The 22,769-nt window shown below is 49.8% G+C and overlaps 7 protein-coding genes across 7 annotated transcripts; 3 read left to right on the top strand and 4 right to left on the bottom strand.

Annotated features, from left to right (window-relative positions):
• Window positions 1–711: 711 nt before the first annotated feature.
• Window positions 712–9,448, bottom strand: LOC120947831 (TBC1 domain family member 31). The gene is made up of 9 exons (XM_040363596.2): window positions 9,044–9,448; window positions 8,858–8,977; window positions 8,640–8,788; window positions 7,462–8,567; window positions 5,027–6,224; window positions 2,196–2,398; window positions 1,811–1,999; window positions 1,529–1,705; window positions 712–1,453 (listed from the first exon to the last, which is right to left on the bottom strand). Exons 1-9 carry the CDS (start codon window positions 9,121–9,123, stop codon window positions 1,373–1,375), a joined length of 3,303 nt encoding a protein of 1,100 aa, XP_040219530.2. The 5' UTR covers window positions 9,124–9,448; the 3' UTR covers window positions 712–1,372.
• Window positions 9,449–9,978: 530 nt separating this feature from the next.
• LOC120947835 (uncharacterized) lies at window positions 9,979–15,615 on the bottom strand. The gene is made up of 5 exons (XM_040363600.2): window positions 14,532–15,615; window positions 11,920–12,047; window positions 11,558–11,845; window positions 11,340–11,463; window positions 9,979–11,267 (listed from the first exon to the last, which is right to left on the bottom strand). The coding sequence occupies exons 1-5, from the start codon at window positions 14,572–14,574 to the stop codon at window positions 11,122–11,124; spliced, it is 729 nt and encodes a 242-aa protein (XP_040219534.1). The 5' UTR covers window positions 14,575–15,615; the 3' UTR covers window positions 9,979–11,121.
• A 266-nt stretch (window positions 15,616–15,881) lies between these two features.
• Window positions 15,882–17,179, top strand: LOC120947834 (deubiquitinase OTUD6B). The gene has a single exon (XM_040363599.2). It carries the CDS (start codon window positions 16,160–16,162, stop codon window positions 17,084–17,086), a length of 927 nt encoding a protein of 308 aa, XP_040219533.2. The 5' UTR covers window positions 15,882–16,159; the 3' UTR covers window positions 17,087–17,179.
• A 472-nt stretch (window positions 17,180–17,651) lies between these two features.
• On the top strand, window positions 17,652–18,541 carry LOC120947837 (protein SGT1 homolog). Its single transcript, XM_040363602.2, has 2 exons — window positions 17,652–18,249; window positions 18,356–18,541. The coding sequence occupies exons 1-2, from the start codon at window positions 17,890–17,892 to the stop codon at window positions 18,539–18,541; spliced, it is 546 nt and encodes a 181-aa protein (XP_040219536.2). The 5' UTR covers window positions 17,652–17,889.
• Window positions 18,542–18,663: 122 nt separating this feature from the next.
• On the bottom strand, window positions 18,664–19,993 carry LOC120947833 (deoxyribonuclease TATDN1). Its single transcript, XM_040363598.2, has 4 exons — window positions 19,870–19,993; window positions 19,629–19,808; window positions 18,941–19,538; window positions 18,664–18,844 (listed from the first exon to the last, which is right to left on the bottom strand). The coding sequence occupies exons 1-4, from the start codon at window positions 19,916–19,918 to the stop codon at window positions 18,733–18,735; spliced, it is 939 nt and encodes a 312-aa protein (XP_040219532.2). The 5' UTR covers window positions 19,919–19,993; the 3' UTR covers window positions 18,664–18,732.
• A 242-nt stretch (window positions 19,994–20,235) lies between these two features.
• On the top strand, window positions 20,236–21,274 carry LOC120947836 (uncharacterized). Its single transcript, XM_040363601.2, has 2 exons — window positions 20,236–20,589; window positions 20,662–21,274. The coding sequence occupies exons 1-2, from the start codon at window positions 20,444–20,446 to the stop codon at window positions 21,107–21,109; spliced, it is 594 nt and encodes a 197-aa protein (XP_040219535.2). The 5' UTR covers window positions 20,236–20,443; the 3' UTR covers window positions 21,110–21,274.
• A 5-nt stretch (window positions 21,275–21,279) lies between these two features.
• LOC120947832 (DNA repair protein RAD51 homolog 4) lies at window positions 21,280–22,521 on the bottom strand. The gene has a single exon (XM_040363597.2). The coding sequence runs from the start codon at window positions 22,284–22,286 to the stop codon at window positions 21,297–21,299; it is 990 nt and encodes a 329-aa protein (XP_040219531.2). The 5' UTR covers window positions 22,287–22,521; the 3' UTR covers window positions 21,280–21,296.
• Window positions 22,522–22,769: the final 248 nt, after the last annotated feature.

Raw genomic sequence — 22,769 nt, forward strand, 5'->3', positions numbered from 1 at the left:
GTGCAATGGGTGCAATGGACACGGTTTGCTGGTTGATGTTTTGCTTGGCTCTTGCAAATTGAAGCATCAGCGTGAATGCATAAAACATCGCCAAGCGTTCAGGCGAAGCAGAAGGTGAGAAGGTTCCCGCGGGTGTACTCCGTTCCGTGCCAAAGTTCACCCCGAACCATATCGGGGTTTGTTTGTCATCCCAACCAACCAGATTGATGGTAATAATGTTCACCCATAGCAACACGTTTTGCATATTTGCCACCGGAGAACACGAAATGAACCGGGGAAGCTGATTTGGCTACACGGATCGCTCGTCTTCCGGCTAATGCGAGCTCGTTGCTAAAATAAATCCTGCAAAGCTCGGCAGCATCGCAACAAACGTACCAAAAACTACGTGGCAATTGGTGCAAGTTACGTGCCCATTGTTGAATTGTTATCAGACCTTTACCCCTCCCAAGCTTTGGAGCTCTAATGCAACGGGCTTAAGAACCATATGGAGGTGTGTAGCTGGTCGCAAGCGAAAAACTGTCCTCCGCTTTATGGATCTTTTTTCCAGGGCTAGAAGCATTATAAATCATGAACCCCAAATGTGTGATGCAAATATTTCAACCCATTCGGTCGCACCACCGACACCGACCGGTATGGATCCTGTGGCATACGGATTTGCTTCTTTACCAGCGGGGGGGGGGGGGGGGGGAGGGGGGGGTTTGCGCCCAATCGAATGGGCAAAGGAAAGTACAAGAAAGTTGAAAGTAACCCAGCACCAGCTGGTGATTGCAAAAAGAATAGTATATCAGTGCACCAAGCAGCAGCAGCAGGAATGTCCCGTGAAGAAGAAGAAGGACACCGTTTGCACCGAATCATCCCGAACCATTTGGCTTCGAAAAGCTAAAAAGGTCATACCGATCGCCTCGTGCGGTGCAGGACTTTTGTTCGCTCCCGGCTTTGCTCCACACCCCTTCCCCCCCTGTGTGCCAATTGGCACTCGGCATGCAATAAATCTTTATTGTGGGATGATCTTGCCACCACCTGCGAGCAGTTGCAGCCCGTCCTCTTTACCCGTGCCAACCGTCGATTGTAACACGAATGGGCGAGATGGGCTAACTAACTAGCAAGAAATGGGATAAAATATGTGCAACAGAGCTGCGCTGGGGCAAGTGCATTTTTCATCGCTTGCATTGGCCCGTCTCTGCCACACAATCCCGGGGGCCATTGGAGTGTGTGTGTTTTTTTAGGGGGGCAGTCGGGCATCGCTGTCATCAGTTATGGATGATGTGAGGCTATTTCTTGTGCTTGTTTCGTTCGGAAATGGTACCAATTTTGTTACGAAAGACAAAACAGTACAGACACAAACACTTAAATTGACCACGTTCGGCTACGTTCATTTCCTTTGGACGTCATGTTTGAGGCGCTGCAAAACCTTCACCTGCTCCTCCATGCGCCGTATCGTGTCTGCGTACACCTAAAACGTTAAATCGATAAGAAGCCGTTTTACTCGAAATTCGTCTCATAAAACCCACAAAACGAACTATTTTACCTGACTGGAGGAATCGCTTCCAATCAGCCCTGGTGGCCGTTCTCGGGTGCGCTCTTCCATCTTGTCGCGCGTTCGCTCGCTTCCATACGCCGCAACAGACGCTACCTTGCGCAGCTCCGACACCGTCCGGTACGCGTACTCGTTCGCACCCGCCGGCATACCGAGCGACGAGTATGTCTGTAGTATGCACCGGTACGCGATACGCGATTAAAACTTGCTCTTGTCTTGAAACAAACCCTCCCGTTGGGGGTCGCTTTGCTAAACACGGATGGCCAAACTTACCCGATCAATTTCGTCGTAAAGTTTCAGCTTCTGCACTGCCAGCTGTTCGAGCGCTACCTGGTACCGCTGATCGAGCGGCCGGGGCACTCGCACTGCGTCGGGTTCCGTCCGATACCGGCCCAACAGTTCCAGCTCCTTCAGCTTAATGTCCTCCTCGGCAAACAGCAGATCGGTTTCCTCCCGTTGTCGCTGGGAAATTGGAATTGGGAGAAAAAAGGACATTAAAGGAACAGGGCGCAGATAGTTTGACACAAAAAAAACCCCAAATAGAGCAAAGAAAAAATCCCTACGGCACGTAAATGGAAAGAAATTCAATTTTTTACCAAACACTCTTTGCTACCGCGCTGGTGGAAAATAGGGACGAATCGGAACCATTCTGACCTACCTCACGGGCAAACTTGTTCAGCAGCGCATCGAGTTCCCGCTCCCGCACCGTCGCGTCGTTGATGAGCTTCGCGTTCGCCACGTCGAGCGAAAGTTCGTTTTCCCGCTCGCGCAGCTGCTTCCGGTGCAGCAGCAACAATTTCCGCTGCATCTCGACCCGCTGCTCCTCCCGGGCGATCGCTTCCTCGAGGTTGCGTTCCACGGCTACGGGGAAAAAAAGGATAAACGAACGAACAACGTGTTAGCAACTACGTTGCTGGGAAGGCCTTCTTCGATTTCTCGTCACGGATGTATCATCATCAGCATCAGGGAAAGGGCGTTGAAGGACGACCAAGAATATTGAGAATATTTCAGCACACTTCGATCCTTCTTTGTCCGTTTCGAAGAATGGCAAATAACGCGTTTTGCATGCTTTTTTTTTTTTTGGAGAAACAGTTGCTGTATGCCGGCCTACTCTATTGGTATTACTAATTCAGGGAAATGCAAGTGCCTTGTTAAACCTAAACGACATGTTTTATGTCGTGAGTTCCCGGGAAGAGACAAAATATACATATTTGATGATATACATTTAAGTGACAGCGTGTCCCCGGTTTTGCCAAAGACAAACAGCACCAGAGTACATGGGTACATTCTAGAGGGAAGTTGCTAGGAATCTTGACTACCAAGGAGCACACTCAATTTGCTGGAGCAGTGTTTGTGTTACTGGGACAGCCAACATCCTGCCCTGTCCATGTTTTCATTGAGAGGTACATCCAATTTTCTGGAATCTGTTGGACATGAAATTGTGTAGCAAATTCTTGGTATAAAAGGGGATAGGAAAGCACCCAGTGCTTAAAGCTAGGCAACCAATGCGCTTATAAGCGCATTCAACTTTATATTGCAAAACGACGCAATCATTCCGCATTGGGGTTCGGTTTCGGTAGGAAAAACGCCATAACTTTACGCTGTTATTGTGCGCACCCTAACCATTGTACTTCAATAATGGGAAAAAGTTGGATATGATCAACACAAAAAAATTGGAACCAATTCCAGAGGGTCAATCAAAATTGTCGAAAACGTCCGGACATGTCCATAACCGTTCGGAATCGTCCAGATTTGTTCAGAATCGTCCGGAGTAGTGATGGGAAAATTATGCTTTTGTCGATATCGATTCCGGATAGTAGGTCCTAAATCAGTTTTCGAAATCGATTCCGGAATCAGAATCGGCTCCGGAATCGGAAATGGCTCCGGAATTGGAATCTGCTCTAGAATCGGTGTCGGTTCCGGAATCGGAATCGGTCCCGGAATCGGAATCGTTTCCAGCATCGGTATCGACTATGGAATTGATTCCGAACACGGAATCGGAATCGGATAGGTCCGATTCCGAGCTCCCACCACTAGTCCGGTGCGGTCAGAATCCCGAAGATTTCGACGTTTCCTATAATTCTGACAACTCCGACGGTTTCCAACTATTCAGGTAATATACAGACGATCCTGAAGATTCCAATAATCCGACGGTTCCGGACGATTCCAAACGATTCTACACGATTCCGGACGATTCCGACGGTTACGGACGATTCCAACGGATCCAAACGATTCCAAGCTATTCCGAACAATTCGTAACGATCCTAGAGGATTTCTAAAGTTGCCGACTATTTTGACAATTCCAACAAATTCAAAGTTTGTCGACGATACCGACCATTCCGACAAAACCGACTCGGAAATTGCCGACGATCTGATAATCGGTCCAAACGATTCCAATAATTCAGATAAATCCGACAGTTCCGGATGATTCCGACTAATCCAAAAATTCTGAAAGTTTTCAATAATTATGACGGTACCAAACGATATCGCACGATTCGGAACGATTTTCAGCAATTCCAGACAATTTATAAAATACAGACAATTCCGACATTGCCGAAAAATTCAACCGTTCCGGACGAATCTGACCGATTACAGACGTTCTCCAAGATTGTGTCATATCCGAAGGTTAAGAGAAATCGTGCAATTCTGGACATTTAAAGACGTTCCCGAAGATTCCCACAATTCCAACAAATCTGACGATTCTGGAAAATATTGACGAACGACGATATCCGAACAATTCAGTCAAATCCTACAATTTCAACGGTTCCGAACCATTCCTGACCATTCCAACAAATCCGACAACGCTGGAAGATTCCGGTCGATCGTTCCAAAAGATTCCGGACGATTACAGACGACATTCCAAAGAATCCGACAATTCCGACAAATTCAACAGTTCCGAACGATTACAGATGATTCCGGACAGAAGTGGCGAAGTCGGAACCTTAATCGCACTAGCCGGAATCGGAGTGGATCCGTCGATACATCCAGAGAACCTATCTCTACAATGGACAAGAATCACCCGTAAAACGTGTTTTTAACATGGCCGCTTTTCAGAAGATTTAGTAAAGCATATGAGAAGCACGTACGCGGATGGACAACAAACACACACGCACACAACACATCACGTAAGCCTCTTATTTCATGCCAATGCATCCATCGAGCCTGGACAATGGACAAGAAATATCCGCGGGCGGCGAAAAGGGGACGCTTCTCGGTTTTCGGTTGACTTTAATACGATTAAAAACAAAACTCCCCACGGCCACTCTGCACCTCCACCGAGGCACTCACGGTGTGGCGAGATGACCACCCCCGAAAGGCCAACCCATTTCTCCGGCAACTAAGCTTGATTGCTCATGAGCCTGAAACCGGGGGAGGGCGGTCTGAAAACGGGGAGCCAATGACCAACCCTCCATCACGTTCTTTCCCTTTTGCCGTACAACCACGTGGCGGTCACGCTTCGCCAGAGCGTGGATTTTTACCTGGACTTACCCTTCACACGCTGCTCATGCTCCTGCCGCACCAGATCATTCGCCAGCCGCTCCCGCAGACCGTGCTCCAGCTTTTCCAGCTCGATAATTTTCCCCTCCAGCCGGCGCTGTTCCGCCCGCAGCGTGTCCGTTTCCGTGCGCCGCACTTCGGTCAGCTTGTGCGGAAAGTTGCCAAAGCTCGCGTACGTACGGTGGGAAGATCCCTTTTCCGACGCATTAGCCGCCTCGCCGGAAGGTGTCGGAGAGGCGGTGGTGTGTGCCGAAAGCTCCTCACTTTCCCCAGCGGGCGAGAAATAATCGACGGCGTTACTGGCCGCACTGTCACAAGACGACGGTTTCCACCGGTCATTGACGGTCGGCAGTGCGGACGGCATGTTCAGCGGGGTGAACGGTTTAAAGTAATGCCTCGGATGGGCAGCAGCGGTGCAACGTTCCATTAGCTCGTGCGCCCGCCCTATCAACCGCCGCACATCGCCGAACGCGCTCGATTGGTGGAAGAAAATCCGTTCCACCGTTGTTGATCCACCGTCGGTGGTGGCCTTTAGCAGCGTGCCCCTATGAAGGCTGCTGTACGCGGCGACGAGAAACACGCCAAAGCACGGCTCGTTCGACAGCACGTGATCCCACAGCGTTAGCCACTGGTTGTCGCCATCGGTTCCACCACTGCAGCAGCGCACGAACGCGCTCTCCATCAGCGGCACTGCGTACGTTCGCGGCGCGACACCATTCCGCCGGTAGAATGCCATCAGCCGGGGCTCGCAGTCGGCCAGCACGTTCTCGACCATCGCCAGATAGTTGAACGGTTCGAGCGGTGCGTACTCGAACCAGTGCTGACACTGGTTCATCAGCACCGTGGCCACCGTTTCGAACAGGGCGAGTGCATCGGTTGGCTGCTGGCGGACGAACGGCAGCACAAAGCTCGGCAGATAATCGATGAGCCCGAAGGCTGGGCACCAGTGGGCCAGGCAGGAGACGGTGCGCTTTAGATTGCGCACGGTACGCCGATCGAGCCCGGCGAATCGCTGCTCGTAGGCGGCCACGCACGGATGGGAACCGCGGTTCAGCAGTGCCGCGTAGCTGGCCCGATCACCCGGCAGCTCTAGCAGTGTGCGCCAAATGGTCGCCCGATGCTTGGCCGGATATTCGCCGTACTCCCGCAGTATCGGTAGCAGCCGATGTTTGGGCAGTGTTTTCGAGAGCTGCAAATTAAACACGCAGTGAGAGAGAAAGAGAGAGAGAGAGAGAGAGAGAGAGAGAGAGAGAGAGAGAGAGAAAGGGTACAAAATTGTAATGCGGATGAAATGTATGTAAATCGAATTAGAGATGGGAAAAATAAAACATTTATCGCAATCGATTCCGGAGAGTACGCCCGGAATCGGTTTCAGAAACGGAATCGGTCTTTGATTCGGAATCGGCTGCAGAAATCGACATCGACATTCGGGTATCGACATTGGTATAGAAATGGGTTCGTCCTTGGAATCGGTTCCAGTATTGGAATCGGTTCCTGGATTGTATTCGGTTCTGGAAAAGGTTCCTGAATCGGAATTGGTTTTAGTAACGAAATTAGTTCCGGATATGGAATGAATTCCGAATATGGAATTGGTTCCTAAATCGGAATCAGTTCCAAAATAAGAATTGATCCAGAGCCAAAATCGGTTGCAGAATCATGTTCAGTTTCAGAATCGGAATCTACTCCAGAATCAAAATCGATTATAGAATTGGAATCGGTTCCGGAATCAGAATAGGTTTCAGAATCGGGATTTATTCTAGTATCAACTTGGTTCCACACATAGTATCGGTTCCAGAATATTATTTGGTAATGGACTCAGTTCATGAATCAGAATAGATCGCAGTATCGAAATTAGTTCCGGATACGAAATCGGTACCGGATACAGAATCGGTTCCAAAATCGGATTCAGTTCCAGGATTGGATTCATTTCCAAAATCGAATAAAGTTCCAGAACCGGAATCTGCTTCAGAATCAAAATTGGTTCCAGAGTCCCATTCAGTTCAAGAAACGTGGACGATTCCAGAAACAATTCAGTTCCAGAATCGGAATTAGTTACATAAAACGATTCGGTTACAGAAACGAAATCATTTCCTGAAAGGGATTCAGTTCCAGTTCCATAAATACCGGTACCAGGATTGAAGTATCGGGAAGCTCCAGCATCGGGATCGGTTCCAGAATCGAAATTGATTACCCATTGGAATCGGTTCCAGATTCGAATTCAGTACCCGGATGAAAGTTAATTACATTGTTCCAGTGCCGTTTTCGAGCGCCCATCACTACACCGAACCGACCGGACGTGGTGTGGCTTGGACGTCATGTAATTAGATGCAAAATAAATTCCAAATATCCGCCAGAACCGAGGCTTAACACGGGGAAGGTGGGATGCTAAAACCTTAAAACTGGCTCCCACCCCAAAGCGTACTCACCTGCACCTGGAGGGCGTTTATTTGTTGTTCTAGCTTCGCTTTGCGTGGTGACCGCTGTCGCCGACCCAAACTCCCCGTACAGGACGACGTACCACTTCCGGGGCGTTCAATGTTCCGTGCCGCTTTCCGGTGGTGTCCCATTGCCAATGCTGCTGCATCGATCCGCCGGTACGAGTCCAAATTGTGCAGCAACACCTCACCACTGCCGAGAACGTTCGCCAGCATGCGTCCGTTGGGAGCGAGGGCAAATTTATAGCAATTATGCAGCACACCACCACCACCACTGCCACTCGCAAGCGGTCGCAGTACGGAAGGATTATTGTCGAGACCGGCATCGTTGCCGAAATTTAGCAGCATTAAATCATTGCCCGTGGTACGCACGGTAAGCGTGCAGCAGCGTGCCTTACGACCACTGCCGGCGCTCTCACCGGCCGGCAGGAATGCAAACTGTGCGATAAACAAATTGGACAGCGTAACCACCCGGCAGACGAGCCACGAGTCGAGGGCTAGGACGGCGAGCGTGCTGTGCCCGCACAACGCCACGTAGTACTGCCCATCCTTAGTGGGCTGGGCGGTCGTTATGCGTCGACCGGGCGATACCATCGCTTCGGTGAGACGCTTTACGGTCAGCTCAACACTATCGGGCTCGTCTGTAGTGCTCTCAGAACGCTGCCGCTCGAAGGTGATCGTTTGGGCCGGGGTGTTCTTACGATAAAGCTCGATAAGCCGTGTGACGTTTAGCTCTTTGACGAGTTTGAAGTTGGACCGATACACCCGGATAACCCCCTCGGTGCTGTGCGTAATCAAGGCTGGACCGGTGGGTGCCCCGAACCAGTGCCAACCGTTCGGGCGGAACGAGTTGTCCGCCGCCAGCCCGTACCGGAGGCAGGCCAGCTCGGCAAAGTCTTCGCGCGAGTACAGTTTGGCACAGTCCTGCGATGCTGCCAGCAGATAGGTGCGATCGTATCTTTCAAATGCATCGGCCGGTGAGGATATTCCGGTTGCTTTGGAGCGTAACTTTGCGGTGGCGTGGAGCGGGGAGGAGCTGGCAAGATACACAACCCGACCCGGATGGGCATTCAGCTTCCGGACGCAATTGTTTTCATCTGTAAAAAAAGGAAATAATACCTCAAAATAAGCAATCAGGTGGAAATGCTTGGGACAGTGGAGAGCTTTACCCAAATCAACAATAAACACCATCCCGTCCTTGCTGCCAAGGGCAACTAGATTACCACCGACGAGTCCTTCGATGATGGTTATGCGCTTGAGCGGCTCCGCAACCGTCCAAAACCGCTGGCCAACCAAATCGAACACAAATACATTGTCCCTAGAAACGGCGAAAAGGAACTATTAGCTGCTTTTACGGGCAAAATGGGGCTTCTTTTTCTCATCTTACCGATGATCTGCTGCCACCAGCCGTTCGTTGTTCGCAGTGAATCCGGCTGCTGTGAAACGTATCCGTACCACCGTCCCTTCCGTCTCGTTCTTTACGGTATGGTGAAGCCGTAACAGGACACTACGAAACGGAACAACCCGAAAGATGAAGAGGCAAAAGAACCAAGAAATATCGTACTCTACTTACCCATCGTTCGAGGAGTTGAATTTAAAGCTCGCCTTACCGGTTCGCTTACCCAATTTGCCGGCGTTCACTTCCATTTCCATCTTCTTGACTACTGGTAATCCAATTCACTTCCTTCAGCGCAGCTTCAAGCGTCGATTTCTTCAACAGCGGAGCATCCAAGAACGCACGCACTTTGCGTTGTTTACACTGACCTGCCCCTTGGAAACGAATGGGGCATTGAAAGGTGACGTTCCGCTGTTGACGCGCGTCGTTGTCATGGCAACAGGTGGCAAGCGGACGGTTTGCAAATGCGTTGAACGCCGCGCTCACACCAATACACACGCAGCAAAGAAAACAGCTGACGCGGTGCTTGTATTTTTACTCGTGCGGCATGTGGCGTTGCCGATGCTGGCCCTTGTCGCTAGGAATAGCCCTAAGCAACGCTGTTTGTACGCGGTATACTGCGCAGCGCAATAACCGAAGTGTGGCGCTTATTCATACATTCAACACGTTTGAACAATGTAGTAATGTTTATGTAATTTTTCTTCGATTTATTGAAACGTATTTATTTTTTATTAACGTCTTCGCTTAAAAAAAACTAAGAGTTTCAGAATCTTATTCGATTTCAGAAATAGAATCCGTTCTACAATCCTAAACAGTTTCATAATTGGAATTAATTCCTGAATAGGAATCAGTACCAGGATCGAAGCCAGTTCCAGAAGCGAAATCGATTACAGAATCGGAATCGGTTCCAAAATCGGAATCGGTTACAGAGTCGAAACTAGTTCCAGAACCGAAATCGGACCCAGAATCGGATTCAGTTCCAGAATCGGTTTGGAATTGATAATCATTATCCCTCGGAATCGGTTCCAGAATCGAATATTTTCGAATGACCTCTCAACGGTATTTTTTTCTTTCGATTTATTGAAACAATTTTGCATTTTTTTTAATACAGCTCTTCGCAAAATGTTTATTAAAAAAAAAAAGACTGTACGAATCCGAACAACGAGGCCGCAGAAAAACGGAATAATATGAATGAAAATGCAAGCCATATACATACAATGATGAAGGGTCAACAATGGAATGGGGCGGAAACAGCGTCCAGCAGCACATCGAGATGATTGGGAAAATAATTGACTTTTTGACTTAAACAATAAATATATCGATATGAGCGCACTTGGTGTTGGCATTGGTCTTCGCTTTACCCTTGACGTGTGACGCGTTAGCAGACGCATCGGATCGAATCGAATCTGCACACACATACGCTTGTGGAAGAGATCTATTCAAGTGTCACGGTGGTCACTGTCACGGTGGTGGCAGCTGCAAAAACAAAACATCGTTGCCCCACTCGACCCGAACACAGCTCGCCCGCTTTATCTGCGTCCCGCCCCTTCCGATAGTACTGCGTCGTCATACGCTGGGTGCGCTTGTGAGGTGGGAAACTACCGAAACACCTCCCCCCGTTTTCCTTCGAAACCCTAAACCCTAAGTCCCTCATAATAAGCTTAGAGGAAGTGTGTCGCGTATAGTTTGTTCTGCTCTAAATTCTTGCTGTAAATCCCACTCACATGCGTCTGAAACTGCGAAACGATAAGCTAGCAGCATGTCCCTCTCACTTCTTATCTCTTTCTCTCACAGACAGTTTATCTATCTTCTCGCAGAGCACGTGCTTTTGCTCCCCATTTTTTTATCACACATAATGTAGCGGGTTCAATGAAATGATTTGCTTCCAATTTCTCTAACAAACAGTTTTACAAAGCGAGTTCCAGTCATCGTCACCCACCGAGCCAGCAAACACAAACACCCTGGGGGACTCCCCTGCTTTCGTTTCTACTATGTCATCTAGGAGAGTTGGGTAGTGTTTCTCGCCTTTGTTCATGTGTCCTGGGTGTGTCGGAGTGAGTCTGTGTGTGTGTGTGTGTGTATGTATATATGTGTATATAAATATAAAAAGCTATCACAAATCTGTCTGAAATCCCCTTGTTCTTCACAGGCTCGCGCGGATCCGTGGGCGCGCGCGCGCGGGCGCACTTGTCTATGCGTCATGCCGGTGTGCCCGGTGTAGAGAAGCCGTGTTGTCGTCCAGAGGAGTAACCGTGTTAATAGCAGCACCAGCCGACCCGCTGCTCATCGCCGTGCGCTATGTGGTCCCGGCTCCAGGAAGGCGTCTCCAGCCTGCCCATACCGTCGCTTAATATACTGTCATTTTCCACCGGAATGCCCATCTGCACGACACCGTTTACTCCTGGAAAGTAAAAAAAATAGATTAGCTTTTGTGTGCGAAAGTAAGCAAGACGGAACGTTTGCGATGGCTTACTCGTTGAATATCCGGACAGTACGAGGGAATCGTTCGATTCGTACCGCTTCAGCGACGAGCAGACATCCTCGCCGGACAGTTTAATTAATCCTACCGCTATCGATATGAACACTTGCTCAATACCCTGTGCACAAGCCAAGGAAAAGAGAGAAAAAAGGGCATTAAAAAATCATTTCAAATGAATAGATACGCACACAAACACACAGAAAACGTAGTACCTGATCGTGTAAGGCGGACGTTTCGAAGTAGTTGCCCCCGATCGAGTTCGCGTACAGCATAGCCTCTTCCCGGGAGACGGCACGTTTCGCTTCCAGGTCGAGCTTGTTGCCGACGAGCGACAGTACCATCGGTTCCTGCACGTTCCGTTGCAGCTCCTGTACCCAGCCCTTGATTTCGTTGAACGAGTTGTACTGCGTGAGATCGAACACGAGCAGGGCGGCATTCGCGTTGCGATAGTACAGCGGGGCCATCGCTTTGAACCGCTCCTGGCCCGCCGTATCCCAAACCTGGCAAGTGGTAAGTTAAATTGTAAATAAAGTAATTGAAGTGTTGGTGTGTTTTTTTAAATTAAATTACATACCTGCATCTTTACTTTAAAGTCCTCCAGATTGACCTTGCAGGTGAAAAAGGACGCACCGATCGTGGGCGATATTTCCTTCGTGTACACGTTCGAGACATACCGCACCACCAGGCTCGTTTTGCCCACACCTGGACGGATGAGAAAGACGGAGAATAAAAGCATTAATATATAAAATGATCATAAAAGGTACATTTCCAATTAAATGTGCAATACACTCATGCAAACATTCAACATTCGGCGGCAACATAGCAATTGTGTTGTGTTTCCTTTCATTCCTTTCAGCCCAATTACATCTACAGAGACAATAATATTGATGAGATAATGAATTCCGAACGCAGCAGTGCTTCTGCATTCCCTATGACATGAGAGCCAGATTAGATTTGTCTTTATGATGCTTGTCGGTAATAATGTCATTCCCCCCAGGGATGATTTTGACGTGAATTTCGATATGAGCATGCCCTTGCGTTAGAAAATGTGGTGGTTTAAACTAGTGATGTGCCCTTTGAAGAACACCCACGGCTCCGATCCGACTCCGGCTATTGTTAATCCGACACTGACTCCGGCAAAATCTGAAGTACTAGTTCCGTCCGGAGTCGTCCAGAGTCGCCCGGAGTCGTCTGGATTCGTCTAGAGTCTTCTGGGGTCGTTCGGAGTCTTTTGAAGTCGTCCGGAGTCGTCTGGAGTCGTCTGAAGTCGTTCGGAGTCATTTGAAGTCGGAGTCGTCCTGAGTCATCCGGAGTCATCCGAAGTCGTCTGGACTCGTCTGGAGTCGTCCGGAGTCTTCTGGAGTCGTTCGGAATCTTTTGAAGTCGGAGTCATTCGGAGTTGGTCGGAGTCGTCAGGAGTCGTTCGGAGTCGTTTGAAATTGAAGTCGGCCTGAGTCATCCGGAGTTTTCCGAAGTCATCTGGAGTCGTCTGGAGTCGTCCGGAGTCTTCTGGAGTCGTTCGGAATCTTTTGAAGTCGGAGTCATTCGGAGTCGTTCGGAATCATCTGGAGTCGTTCGGAGTCGTTTGAAATCGGAGTCGGCCTGAGTCATCCGGCGTCATCCGAAGTCGTCTGGAGTCGTTCGGAGTCGTCCGGAGGTGTCTAGAGTCGTTCGGAGTCGTTTGAAGCCGGAGTCGTATGGAGTCATCCGGAGTCGTCTAGAGTCATCCGGAGTCGTCTAAAGTCGTCCGGAGTCGTCCGGAGTCGTCCAGAGTCATTGAGAGTTGGCCGGAGTTGTTTGGAGTCGGAGTCGTCCGGAGCCGGCCGTAGTCGACCGGAGTCGGAGTCATTCAGAATCGTCCAGAGTCGATCGGAGTCGACCGGCATCGGAGTCGGACGGAGTAAATAGGAGCCGTCCAGTGCAATAAACTTGTGATCAGCGATTTCATTTCGTTGTGTTTTTGTGTGTTTCACTTTGCGCGTGCACTTCGTATACAGGCCTTTGTTTCGAAAGCCGACTCCAAACGACTCCGGATGACTCCGACTCCCAACGACTCCAACCGATTTCGGATGACTCCAGGCGATTCCGGACGATTCCAAACGACTCCAAACGGATAAAGCTGAGCGGACCTACATTCCGGAATCTCTTCCGAAACTATCGGAGTCGAATCGGAATCGACTCTGGAATTTTGCCAACATTACCCATCACTAGTTTAAACGCGGATCAATTTCGCAAACTCGGTTACATGTTGCCAAAGTGTTAATTTCATACGTCTCTCTCTCTCTCTCCTTCACACGAGTTAAGATAAGAAATGCGGAGTCTAACTAAAGGGAACACCCTGGAAACCGTGCGCTGAAAGCCGATATGCTTTCGGATACGGGAGCAATGGCAGCAGCAAGCAAACAAAAATGCAAGAGGAATGAAGTAAAGGGAAAAGCGTTTCTGCGAGCCGCTTTCTGCACTGATAAGCACGGTCACGGGTACTGGCTGGAAGGTGTGCGCGACCGACACACAGAGACTGGGCGAATAACAAAAATCCGATACTTAATCCACGGGCGAACTCGGTTGCGGGCAGGTGGGTTAAGGGGAGAGAAAAAAACTTAATTTGCAGTAAGTAAAGCCGCAACCACCACTCCCCGTATGGAGCGAGATATCGTGGCAGGTGGATATGAGAAAGAGGGGCTTGTTGAAATGGGGAAAAAAACTCCACCAGAAAGTGTAGACGCGGAGCGGGTTAGAAAATCCGGAACGCGAAGAAAGATGGAGAAGAAACAAAATGTACGAGAAAAGGCAAGGCGGTTAATGCTGCTGATGATGGTGGCCACGCTAGCGGCGCTTATCTTTCATCCCCAGGTCAGATAGATAAGAAGATGTATCGTGTATCGCGTGTCTTTTTTCTTTCTTTTGTTGTTATGGAAGAATCTAGTGTGCCATGAAAGCGAAAGCTACTGCTGTACAAACAGCGATTTGATGATGGACCGTCGTCGCGGTCGTCGTCAACCGACGTTTGGTGCTGGATCGTACGCAGCAGCTGCTGCTGCTTCAAAAGCAGGGGAAGTAGAATGAAAGCCACGCGTCTCAAGGTGAAGGTCAACCCCTCCCACCCAGGGGCCTTCCTCGCTCTGTGTGTGTGTGTCAGTCTGTCCGTTTTGTGGTTCCAAAAGTCCTCCCCCATTTTCCTCTCACCTTGCGATCCAAGTACGACAATTTTTGCTTCGATCGCTTTCATGCTGGTGAACTTGTGTGGATGGATGTCCTCTCCGAAAATCGCCCGTGTGTGTGTGTCTTCTCCGCCGGTCCACACACTCTTATGGGTTGCCCCCTCTGTTACAGTTACACGGGAGGGTAGATAATTCAATTACGCTTCGACCAAATCGCCACCTCCTTGCTTTGGGCACCCACCGGATTAGTGGCGAGAAAGGCTAAGGAACTGACTGGGGAGTCTTTTCTTCACTCTCTCTCTCTCTCTCTTTCCCTGTCTTCACTGCCTGCCTTAAGAAAGCACCAGTCACTGGGGGTGGGGGAGTTGCGGGAGTTATTGGGAGTGAATGTGAGGTGCCTTTCCCAGCATCCACGTTAGTTACATCGAAGCACGTCACGACGAGCACGAGCACGACAACCGTACACACAAGGCGTTACGTTCCGCGGTACACAACCATGCCAACACGAACCCGTCGTTACACGGTGGAGCTCCCTCGCCTCTCCGCTGCTGCTTCGACCGTTTCCACCACCTGCCAATGCCGTCAATTCGCAGTTCGGTTGCTCCGTTCGGTGCGCTGTTGCTGCCAATGCCTGCCAACCGACGGCACCTTTCACTCATAGCGCACGGGGGCCAGCATGCGTACGGAAAACTTGTGCCAAACGGGGGTGTGGAAGGGTAGCGACAGCGAACAGCAACCAAAGAAAACTTCGAGAACTAGAAACTCCGCTGCGCAACAGGAACACAAAACACACGGAGCTTCACAAACATGCACATCCGGAGGGGGGGCCGCCGCGAGCGGAGTTTTTGGAGAAGGTTATCAAACTGGGTACACAAAAATCACGCTTGAATTTTCACGCAGGCACACGAAAAACTGTTTTTTTCTTTTCACGGTTTTCCCGTAATCACTTCGTTTCTTTTTCTTTTGGTCCGTTTTCACACAACCATGGGGTGCGGGGGAGGAGTCACAGACACGCACGTTCCGCTTTCCTTCTGCTGCGAGCCAGCCAGTCGTCTTCTTGTGTGTGGAAAATCCTTCCTTCTCCGTGTTGACAATAGCACTCTCGTTTCTTCGTGGGTCAGCGTTTTTTGTAAACAAAGGAGCGAGCGAGCGAGAATGGAGTTTGACAGATAAACGGCCAGTTGAACGGATGGAATGAAGGATTCAAAAAAACAACGTTAGTTTTCGAGCTTGTTTTTAAAGTTTGATTTTTTTTCAAACGAACAGCTGTTAAATTTCATTCTTTTATTTTCTTTTTCAGTTTCCAAATACAAATTATCCATGTTCTCTTCTCGGAAGCATTTCTTATCGTTTTTCTGTCAAACCTTTCAATCAACATGCCTGTCATCACGCAGCGAAAGTCTTCACTGCCCCGTTTCTGTGTGCAACAAAACATTTCCTTTTTCGACAGTATTATTGCTGATAAAGAAAGCTTTGTAAAGTGATTGAAACCGGGCTTTCCCTCCCCTGTTCGGTGCCATGTTCCTTTGCAGCAGTATTAGTTGAACGGAGAATCAGGTTATCCTACAGAATCATCATACAATCCGTACCACTTACAGCCGAAAACACAAACCCATCTTCCGGCACAGCGATCAGCATCAGAACTGCCCCGCAATGAGCGATCCACAACTGCCAGAACCGGAAACCGACCGGGAGGAGGTGATGGCCCGCCACCGCAAGGAGAAGAAGGAGCTACAGTGCAAAATACAATCGATGAAGAAGCTGAAGGTGGACAAAAAAAGGAAGAAAGAAATCCAGGAAGAGATTGCGAACCTCGAGCAGGAGATAGAGCAGCGGCACGCGGAAGAGCTGAACCGGCTGAATCTTACCGACGCACCGGAACAACCAGCGGCCCAAGAACTCCCACCATCCACACCGGCCACTAACGGCGAGGAAGCAAACGAAGAATCTAACCCGGAAAAGCCGGAAAAGCCGGAAACGCGACTCTCAAAGGCACAGCGCCGCAGGGACAAGAAAGCGCAGGACAATCGGGAGCGCGAGGAACAGATCAAGCAGGAGTCGGCACTGCTGCAGAAAAGCTCCCCCCGGGTGCTGGAGGACAATCGCATCAATGGGCTGCTGCTGAAGCGGGGCATGCTGTCCCACGCCGTGCCGGCCGACGGTGACTGTCTCTACACGGCCATCAACCACCAGCTGGTGCAGCGGGGCATCGGTTCGTACAGTGTGCCCGAGCTGCGCCGGATGACCGCGGACTATATCGAGGCAAACCGGGACACGCTGATCTGCTACATGAGCCATCCGGATACGGGCGAGATGCTGAGCGAGCCCGAGTTCGACAAGTACTGCAAGCAGGTGCGGTCGACCAAGGCGTGGGGCGGTGAGATTGAGATCAAGGCGCTGGCGAGCAGTCTGCGGTGCCCGATCGAGGTCATACAGGCCGAGGGACCGTCGACGGTGCACGGGGAGGGCGAAAGTGCGGATCGGAAGCTGGTGCTGACGTACCATCGGTTTATGTACCGGCTGGGGGAGCATTACAACTCGACTAAACCGATCCCGGTGCAGGACGGGGAAGGGGAATAAGGATTTATTGCTTCAAATTACACACGAAACACTATTGTACGTCGAAGGAACTAATTAAATGTTAAGCACAATGTAGATGGCCGATTGTAAGAAGAGCGTTGTTAATTGTTTTTGGCCTCAAAATTCTAAAATTTCAAGTATTCTCCAATATTGACTTCCACAGTCGGATCAGTTTCACAGGAAAACGGTTTTGTCGCATCAGCGTGAACAGATCGTTCCGATGTACGGCATCATAATTATTAAGTCCCATTCTTTAGTCTGTTATTGAAAAATGGAAATCAAAGTACATTTTCTCGAGAAAAACGCGAATTTTTCATTTATGTTAAACGAAAACTTTTCCAAAAACACCAACAGATATTTAAATATTTCTGGAAGGTTTTGATTTTTTGGATGAAACAAACCCATGCAGCAAATGTAGCATGCCTTCTCGCTCTAGCACGATTCGTTGTATGTCGGGTAGAGCGAGCAAGCATGCTCTGCCAGAGAAACTTATCGTTTTTACGTCATCCCTCTCACACGGAGTTTTACGCACGCACACACACACACACACCAACACAATGCGCTCCTCGGGAACTGTCAGTTGTGAGGAGGAGGAAGAAAAAACAGTTTCTAGAAAATACAAAACATCTCGCAGTCGTCGCAGTTCCGAGAAGCAGCTGTTTGCTCAAAATCCGTACCCGCAAGAGTTACTGCGTTGTGAGACAATTAGCTTTTATCGTTCGCTTTACAATAAGTGTCGCCATTTTTGTGTGGTGTGTGTGTTGTGTGAAAAGAAACACGAAACCCCACAGCAGCACACAGTGATGGCAAAGGTGAAATACGACTGGTACCAAACAGAAACGGCCGTCACGGTGACGATTCTGCTGAAAAATGCGGCCGACAAGAACTACTCCGTCCAGCTGGAGCAAAACACGCTCACGCTACGGGCGGACGATACCGAACCGCTCGTCCTGACGCTCTGGAACCCGATCAACACGGAGCAGAGCACGCACAAAGCCACCCCGAGCAAGGTGGAGGTGAAGCTGGCGAAGCTGATCGGCCAGCGGTGGGAAGCGCTGGAACGGAAGGCACCGGAGCAATCGGCGGCGGCTGGCAGTGCGGCCGCGGCCAAGAAGAAGCACGATTGGGACAAAATCACGAAAGAAATCGAAAAGGACGATGAGGTAAGTGGTTGTTGTTCCGCGTTGCACGACGGCTTCCTTGTTTACGTCTCGCTGGTTGCTTTGTTCTAACCGATGCTGTTTTGTTTGGCAAATGGGCTAATTTTAGACAAAGGACGACGTGAGCGACCTGTTCAAGAAGATCTACGCCGACGCTAGCGAGGACACGCGGAAGGCGATGATGAAGTCGTACTACGAGTCGGGCGGCACCGTGCTCAGCACCAACTGGGCGGAGGTCGGTGCCAAACAGGTCGAAGTGAAGCCTCCGGATGGATGCGAATACAAAAAGTGGTAGAGCGGTGGCGCACCTCCCACCCCTCCAAAAGGAAAATCTCTCACCCTCATCGCCGCACTGTGTAAACAACGCGTGTGCTGTTTAAAAATCGTTTCTTTCATCCATTTTGGGCGTGAGTAATATATCGTTCATCTCGATTTATTTATTTGCCAATCACACTTCCGACGGGGGAATCAGCATGATCGTGAAGTTCAGTCAGTACCCTTCGATGGGAAGAACATTTCTGCCGTGTTTTTGTAGTACTGATCGGCCAGCTCGGCCGCCGGCTTTCCCTTAATGCCCGCAAGCACTTCCAGCACTTGGCTAAAGAAATAAACAAACAAAAAAAAACGAATTGAATTCAAAACCGGGCACGACGCCCAGCTTTCCTGCAGAAAGAAAGCCTCCCTCCCTCCTCACCTGATCATGACCGGTTCGCATCGTCCCGCGATCAGTGAACCGGCTTCCCACTTTTCCTTCTTCTTCACCGTAAGATATTTACTGCGCACGTACTTCGAGCCGGCATGGGACGGCCGTATCTCGCACCACGGGCTGTCCGTTTCGAGCATGATCGATTCGTCCGGAATTTTGGCCGCCACGGACAGATTTTCCTCCGTCTTCAGCGAACAACCGTTAATGCCGATTGCGTACCCGTCCGCTATAAGCGCTTCCGCCACCTCGAGCGAACCGTCGAACGTGTGCACCACACCACGCCGGGGCAGCTTGTCCCGGTTTCGCCGCAGTATGGCGGCAAAGTCGTCGTGCGCGTTGCGGCAGTGCAGGAACAGCGGGAGATCGTACCGGGCGGCCAGCTCGAGCTGCTTCTCGAAGTACTGCTGCTGGATCGCTTTGTCGCAGAACTGCAGCCGGTCGTAATCGAGGCCACACTCGCCGATCGCTACCACCTTCTCCCGGTGCTGCTCGATCTGCTGGCAGAGCGAGGCGAAATAACCTTCCGGATCCGGCAGAAACTCACCGCACCGTGTCGGATGGCAGCCGACCGTGGCGTACAGTCTTTCTTTGAGGTATCGGGTGGGAAGAAAATGGATGTTAGGTTGTTAGGGACGTGTTTTTGAGCAAAAGAATTGAATGGCAATTCCAACCCTACCATCGTTCTTCACTATCTCAAACGTTGGCGCACAGTCGGCAAGCGTCCCGACCGTGATGATGATTTTGTCCAACCCACCGGTCCAGCTGCGCTCTAGCACATGCGGCAGATCGGGTTCGTGTTTGGCCGATCCGTTGTAGATTCCTTGGTACATCGGATCGGTTAAGTTGGCGCCAATGTCTGAAATGATGGACATTAGTGTAGTTAATGGTTTTTTAAATGTACATTTGTATTTTCCTACCGATAAACTTCATGATTTTGCTTATATTTGTGGCCAGCAGTCGTTTCATGCGAGGAAGTATTTCGTGTTTTTGTTTTTCCCCTCGATCATCTGCTCGTTGTCACGGTTGGCACAGTGGAAGAAAACTTGTGTATGATGAGGTTAAAACAAATTATTATCGTTAAAATTGCATTATGTACTTCATTTATTGTTTTCTGCATAATTTCGTCAGCCAATTGATTAATTTTAGAACTGAATTTGCTATTTTTTACATAAAAGTTTACAAAATAACGTCCCAAAGCGAGACGGTGTTATCAAAACCGTTACCAAAACGATAAGTAACGGCGTTACGAAGTTCGAACCCGTAACGCTCAACTGTCACCGAGCTGTAGGAGGGAAAGAAAGAAAAAAAAACATCAACAAAACACAACCAAGATTGTTTGTAATTAAAAGCAACGAAATAAAACACAAAAATCGTAATAAAAAGAAACCACAACAGCCGGACGACGGACGCTGCGCTTACGTAAAGGCAAACGAACGCGCCTTTTAGCGGGACAGAAAATACACTCTTCCTGCAAATGAGCTTGCACGCGACATGTTCTCGCTGGTAGCAGATTATGGCGATAGTGAGGAATCGTCCGCATCGTCCGACTCTTCGTCCTCCTCGGACGACGGTGGCGGAAAGAAGGAATCAAATCAGCCACAGCCTGACGAAACCATTCAAAAGCAGTCTAGTGATTTGTGAGACAAAAAGAAGCGCTCAATTCCATTGACCCATTGGTCCCTAAACTCTCAACCTTCTCGAATTCACAGAAATGGTGACCAATCCAGCCCACTTCCCAGTGCCAGCGCCCTGTTCCAGTCCGGCACGGCTCGCATCCTCCCTGGGAGCGTGTTTAGCAACCCGTTCCGGGAGGCGGAAGAGGCCAAGCTGGCCAGCCTCGAGCGCCACGTCAAGATGGTCGATCCGGAGGCGAATGCGGCCGAGCAGAAGCGGAAGGTGTGCTGGAGCTACAAGAAGGGCCGGTGCCGATTCGGCAGCAAGTGTAACTTTGCGCACGATTCCGATTTGATACTGCGCAAGGAGCAGGCGGAAGAAGTTGCGCAGGATGGTGCACCGTCGGACGAGGTGCCGGTGGTGATGGTGAGGAAGCCGAATCCACCGGACCGGAAGAAACGGCCCGGGCTGAGCCGGGAGCTGGTGCCACCGAAGAAGGTGCTGAAGATGTACCACAAGGAAAAATACGGGATGCTTAAGTAGGAGGACGTTGTGCGGAGTAAAGCTCCCCCATTTGCGCGCGTTTTGTTTTAATGATTTACGTTTTACACGCTTTTGTAAGATATATTGTAGCGTCCCCGAAGGCGGGGGAGCGAATTTTATTTACAGTCGAGCTAGAAATATACCCTCTTTTTATGTTCTATCGCACTCCGGCCTCCTGTTTCGGCCACTACCGAACGCCCGTCTCAGTCATCCGAACGATCACCCGCTCGCCCGATCGTAGATAGTTGCTCTTCCACACCTGCACCGTGTGGTAGCGTGTGGACGATCCGGGATGGTGCTCGTGTCGCTCGAGAAGTAGCCTCGTACCGGGCGCACTTTCCCAGTACCGTCCCAGGGCAGAATAGTTACCGTTTGGGCACAGTTTTCGCTTGCCCTCCGTCATTCCTTCCACCACGCGGACGGTCAGGTTAATCAACACTACTGCGACGGCCCGTTGCGCGGCCAGTTTGCGCAGCGAGCAGATTAGCTTCGTCAGCAAGCCCAACGGTTCTACGGAGCTTTGCGCATCCTGGTACAGGTACCACAGCGAGGGCAGGGAATCGATGATGAGCAGCTTTAGATTCGTCCCCTCATCGACATACCTTCCCGACGCAAGCTCTTCCACCGTCTGGACGAGAAGGTCGGGTGAAAATATACGCTCCACCCTTACACGTGCCATTGCGTGGCCCAGTTCCTGCTCGGACAGTTTGCAATCGTCGCTGTCCAGGATTTGCTGTATCTTTCTGCCGGAAAAGTCACACTTGGTGTCGATGAAGTAGGCCATGCTGCCCGGTTGCTTGACAACGTTCGACGCCATCGTCAGGGAGAGTAACGTTTTGCCCGTGCCGGATTCACCGCACAGCTCGTAAATGTGGCCGGGAAGCAGTCCTCCGCCCTGCAGCAGCGCATCCAGCGATGGAACTCCCGTGCTGAGTGGGCTGGGGGCTGGCTGCCACGGGTACGATTGAGCGTTTTGGCACCGACCGGCAAACTGGTCGATCAGATGATTCTTCACCAGCACGATGCTTTCGGCGGGAAGGTTGGTGATCTTGAGCAGCTGTTCCGCTTCCACCTTCACGAAGCTGTACACCGTGGTGAGACGATTCTTTTGCAGCTTTTTGATCACATACTCGGTTAGCAACGGGTGCAGATCGGCGGTTAACTGTGTGGCGGCCATGAAGGTTGCATGGAATGTTGTTGAAGGTGGATTGGTGGTGCTTTGGGAATTTTTGTTCGATGCTTTGTGTGGGACTGGCAGTGGGACGAAATATGGAGCAAAACAAAACAGAAAACCAAACACAACTAAACATGTGTCAAGATCACACGATTCAAGTCTAGATCAAAGAGATTCGATGGCGGTTAATTCGCTTTAATATTAAAGATCTGGCTTGAAAGCTTTTATTTGAAAAAAAAAAAAATTGTTTTTTCCCAGTTGAAGGTCATTTTGTTGACGATGCCATCGTGGTCGGTTTCAAGTGAATACATTTGCTATTTTAATGAGTGGAATAAAAATAGTTACTTTTAAATAATAAAAACATATTCCTTACTTACATTTTACGAAATAGTTGAAGGAGAAACGAATTGAAAAGGGCAAACTATAAAAGTGGCTGATTTTATCAATTTTCCCGGGTTTTCAAACGTCATTTTTGAAATGGCGGAT

This window comes from Anopheles coluzzii, chromosome 2 (genome assembly GCF_943734685.1).
Source record: "Anopheles coluzzii chromosome 2, AcolN3, whole genome shotgun sequence".
Taxonomy (NCBI): domain Eukaryota; kingdom Metazoa; phylum Arthropoda; class Insecta; order Diptera; family Culicidae; genus Anopheles; species Anopheles coluzzii.

Excerpts from the sequence above, each read along its gene's own strand:
- LOC120947831 (XM_040363596.2), bottom strand. The coding sequence starts at position 9,123 with ATGGAAATGGAAGTGAACGCCGGCAAATTGGGTAAGCGAACCGGTAAG. Across the intron at positions 8,978-9,043 it reads TTCAACTCCTCGAACGATGG|TGTCCTGTTACGGCTTCACC; the intron begins GTAAGTAGAGTA and ends TCCGTTTCGTAG. Across the intron at positions 6,225-7,461 it reads TAAACGCCCTCCAGGTGCAG|CTCTCGAAAACACTGCCCAA; the intron begins GTGAGTACGCTT and ends TTTAATTTGCAG.
- LOC120947835 (XM_040363600.2), bottom strand. The coding sequence starts at position 14,574 with ATGAAAGCGATCGAAGCAAAAATTGTCGTACTTGGATCGCAAG. Across the intron at positions 11,846-11,919 it reads ACTTTAAAGTAAAGATGCAG|GTTTGGGATACGGCGGGCCA; the intron begins GTATGTAATTTA and ends ACCACTTGCCAG. Across the intron at positions 11,464-11,557 it reads CGTCCGCCTTACACGATCAG|GGTATTGAGCAAGTGTTCAT; the intron begins GTACTACGTTTT and ends GCTTGTGCACAG.
- LOC120947834 (XM_040363599.2), top strand. The coding sequence starts at position 16,160 with ATGAGCGATCCACAACTGCCAGAACCGGAAACCGACCGGGAGGAGGTG.
- LOC120947837 (XM_040363602.2), top strand. The coding sequence starts at position 17,890 with ATGGCAAAGGTGAAATACGACTGGTACCAAACAGAAACGGCCGTCACG. Across the intron at positions 18,250-18,355 it reads AAATCGAAAAGGACGATGAG|ACAAAGGACGACGTGAGCGA; the intron begins GTAAGTGGTTGT and ends GGCTAATTTTAG.
- LOC120947833 (XM_040363598.2), bottom strand. The coding sequence starts at position 19,918 with ATGAAACGACTGCTGGCCACAAATATAAGCAAAATCATGAAGTTTATC. Across the intron at positions 19,539-19,628 it reads TGAGATAGTGAAGAACGATG|AAAGACTGTACGCCACGGTC; the intron begins GTAGGGTTGGAA and ends GATACCTCAAAG. Across the intron at positions 18,845-18,940 it reads TGCGAACCGGTCATGATCAG|CCAAGTGCTGGAAGTGCTTG; the intron begins GTGAGGAGGGAG and ends TTATTTCTTTAG.
- LOC120947836 (XM_040363601.2), top strand. The coding sequence starts at position 20,444 with ATGTTCTCGCTGGTAGCAGATTATGGCGATAGTGAGGAATCGTCCGCA. Across the intron at positions 20,590-20,661 it reads CAAAAGCAGTCTAGTGATTT|AAATGGTGACCAATCCAGCC; the intron begins GTGAGACAAAAA and ends TCGAATTCACAG.
- LOC120947832 (XM_040363597.2), bottom strand. The coding sequence starts at position 22,286 with ATGGCCGCCACACAGTTAACCGCCGATCTGCACCCGTTGCTAACCGAG.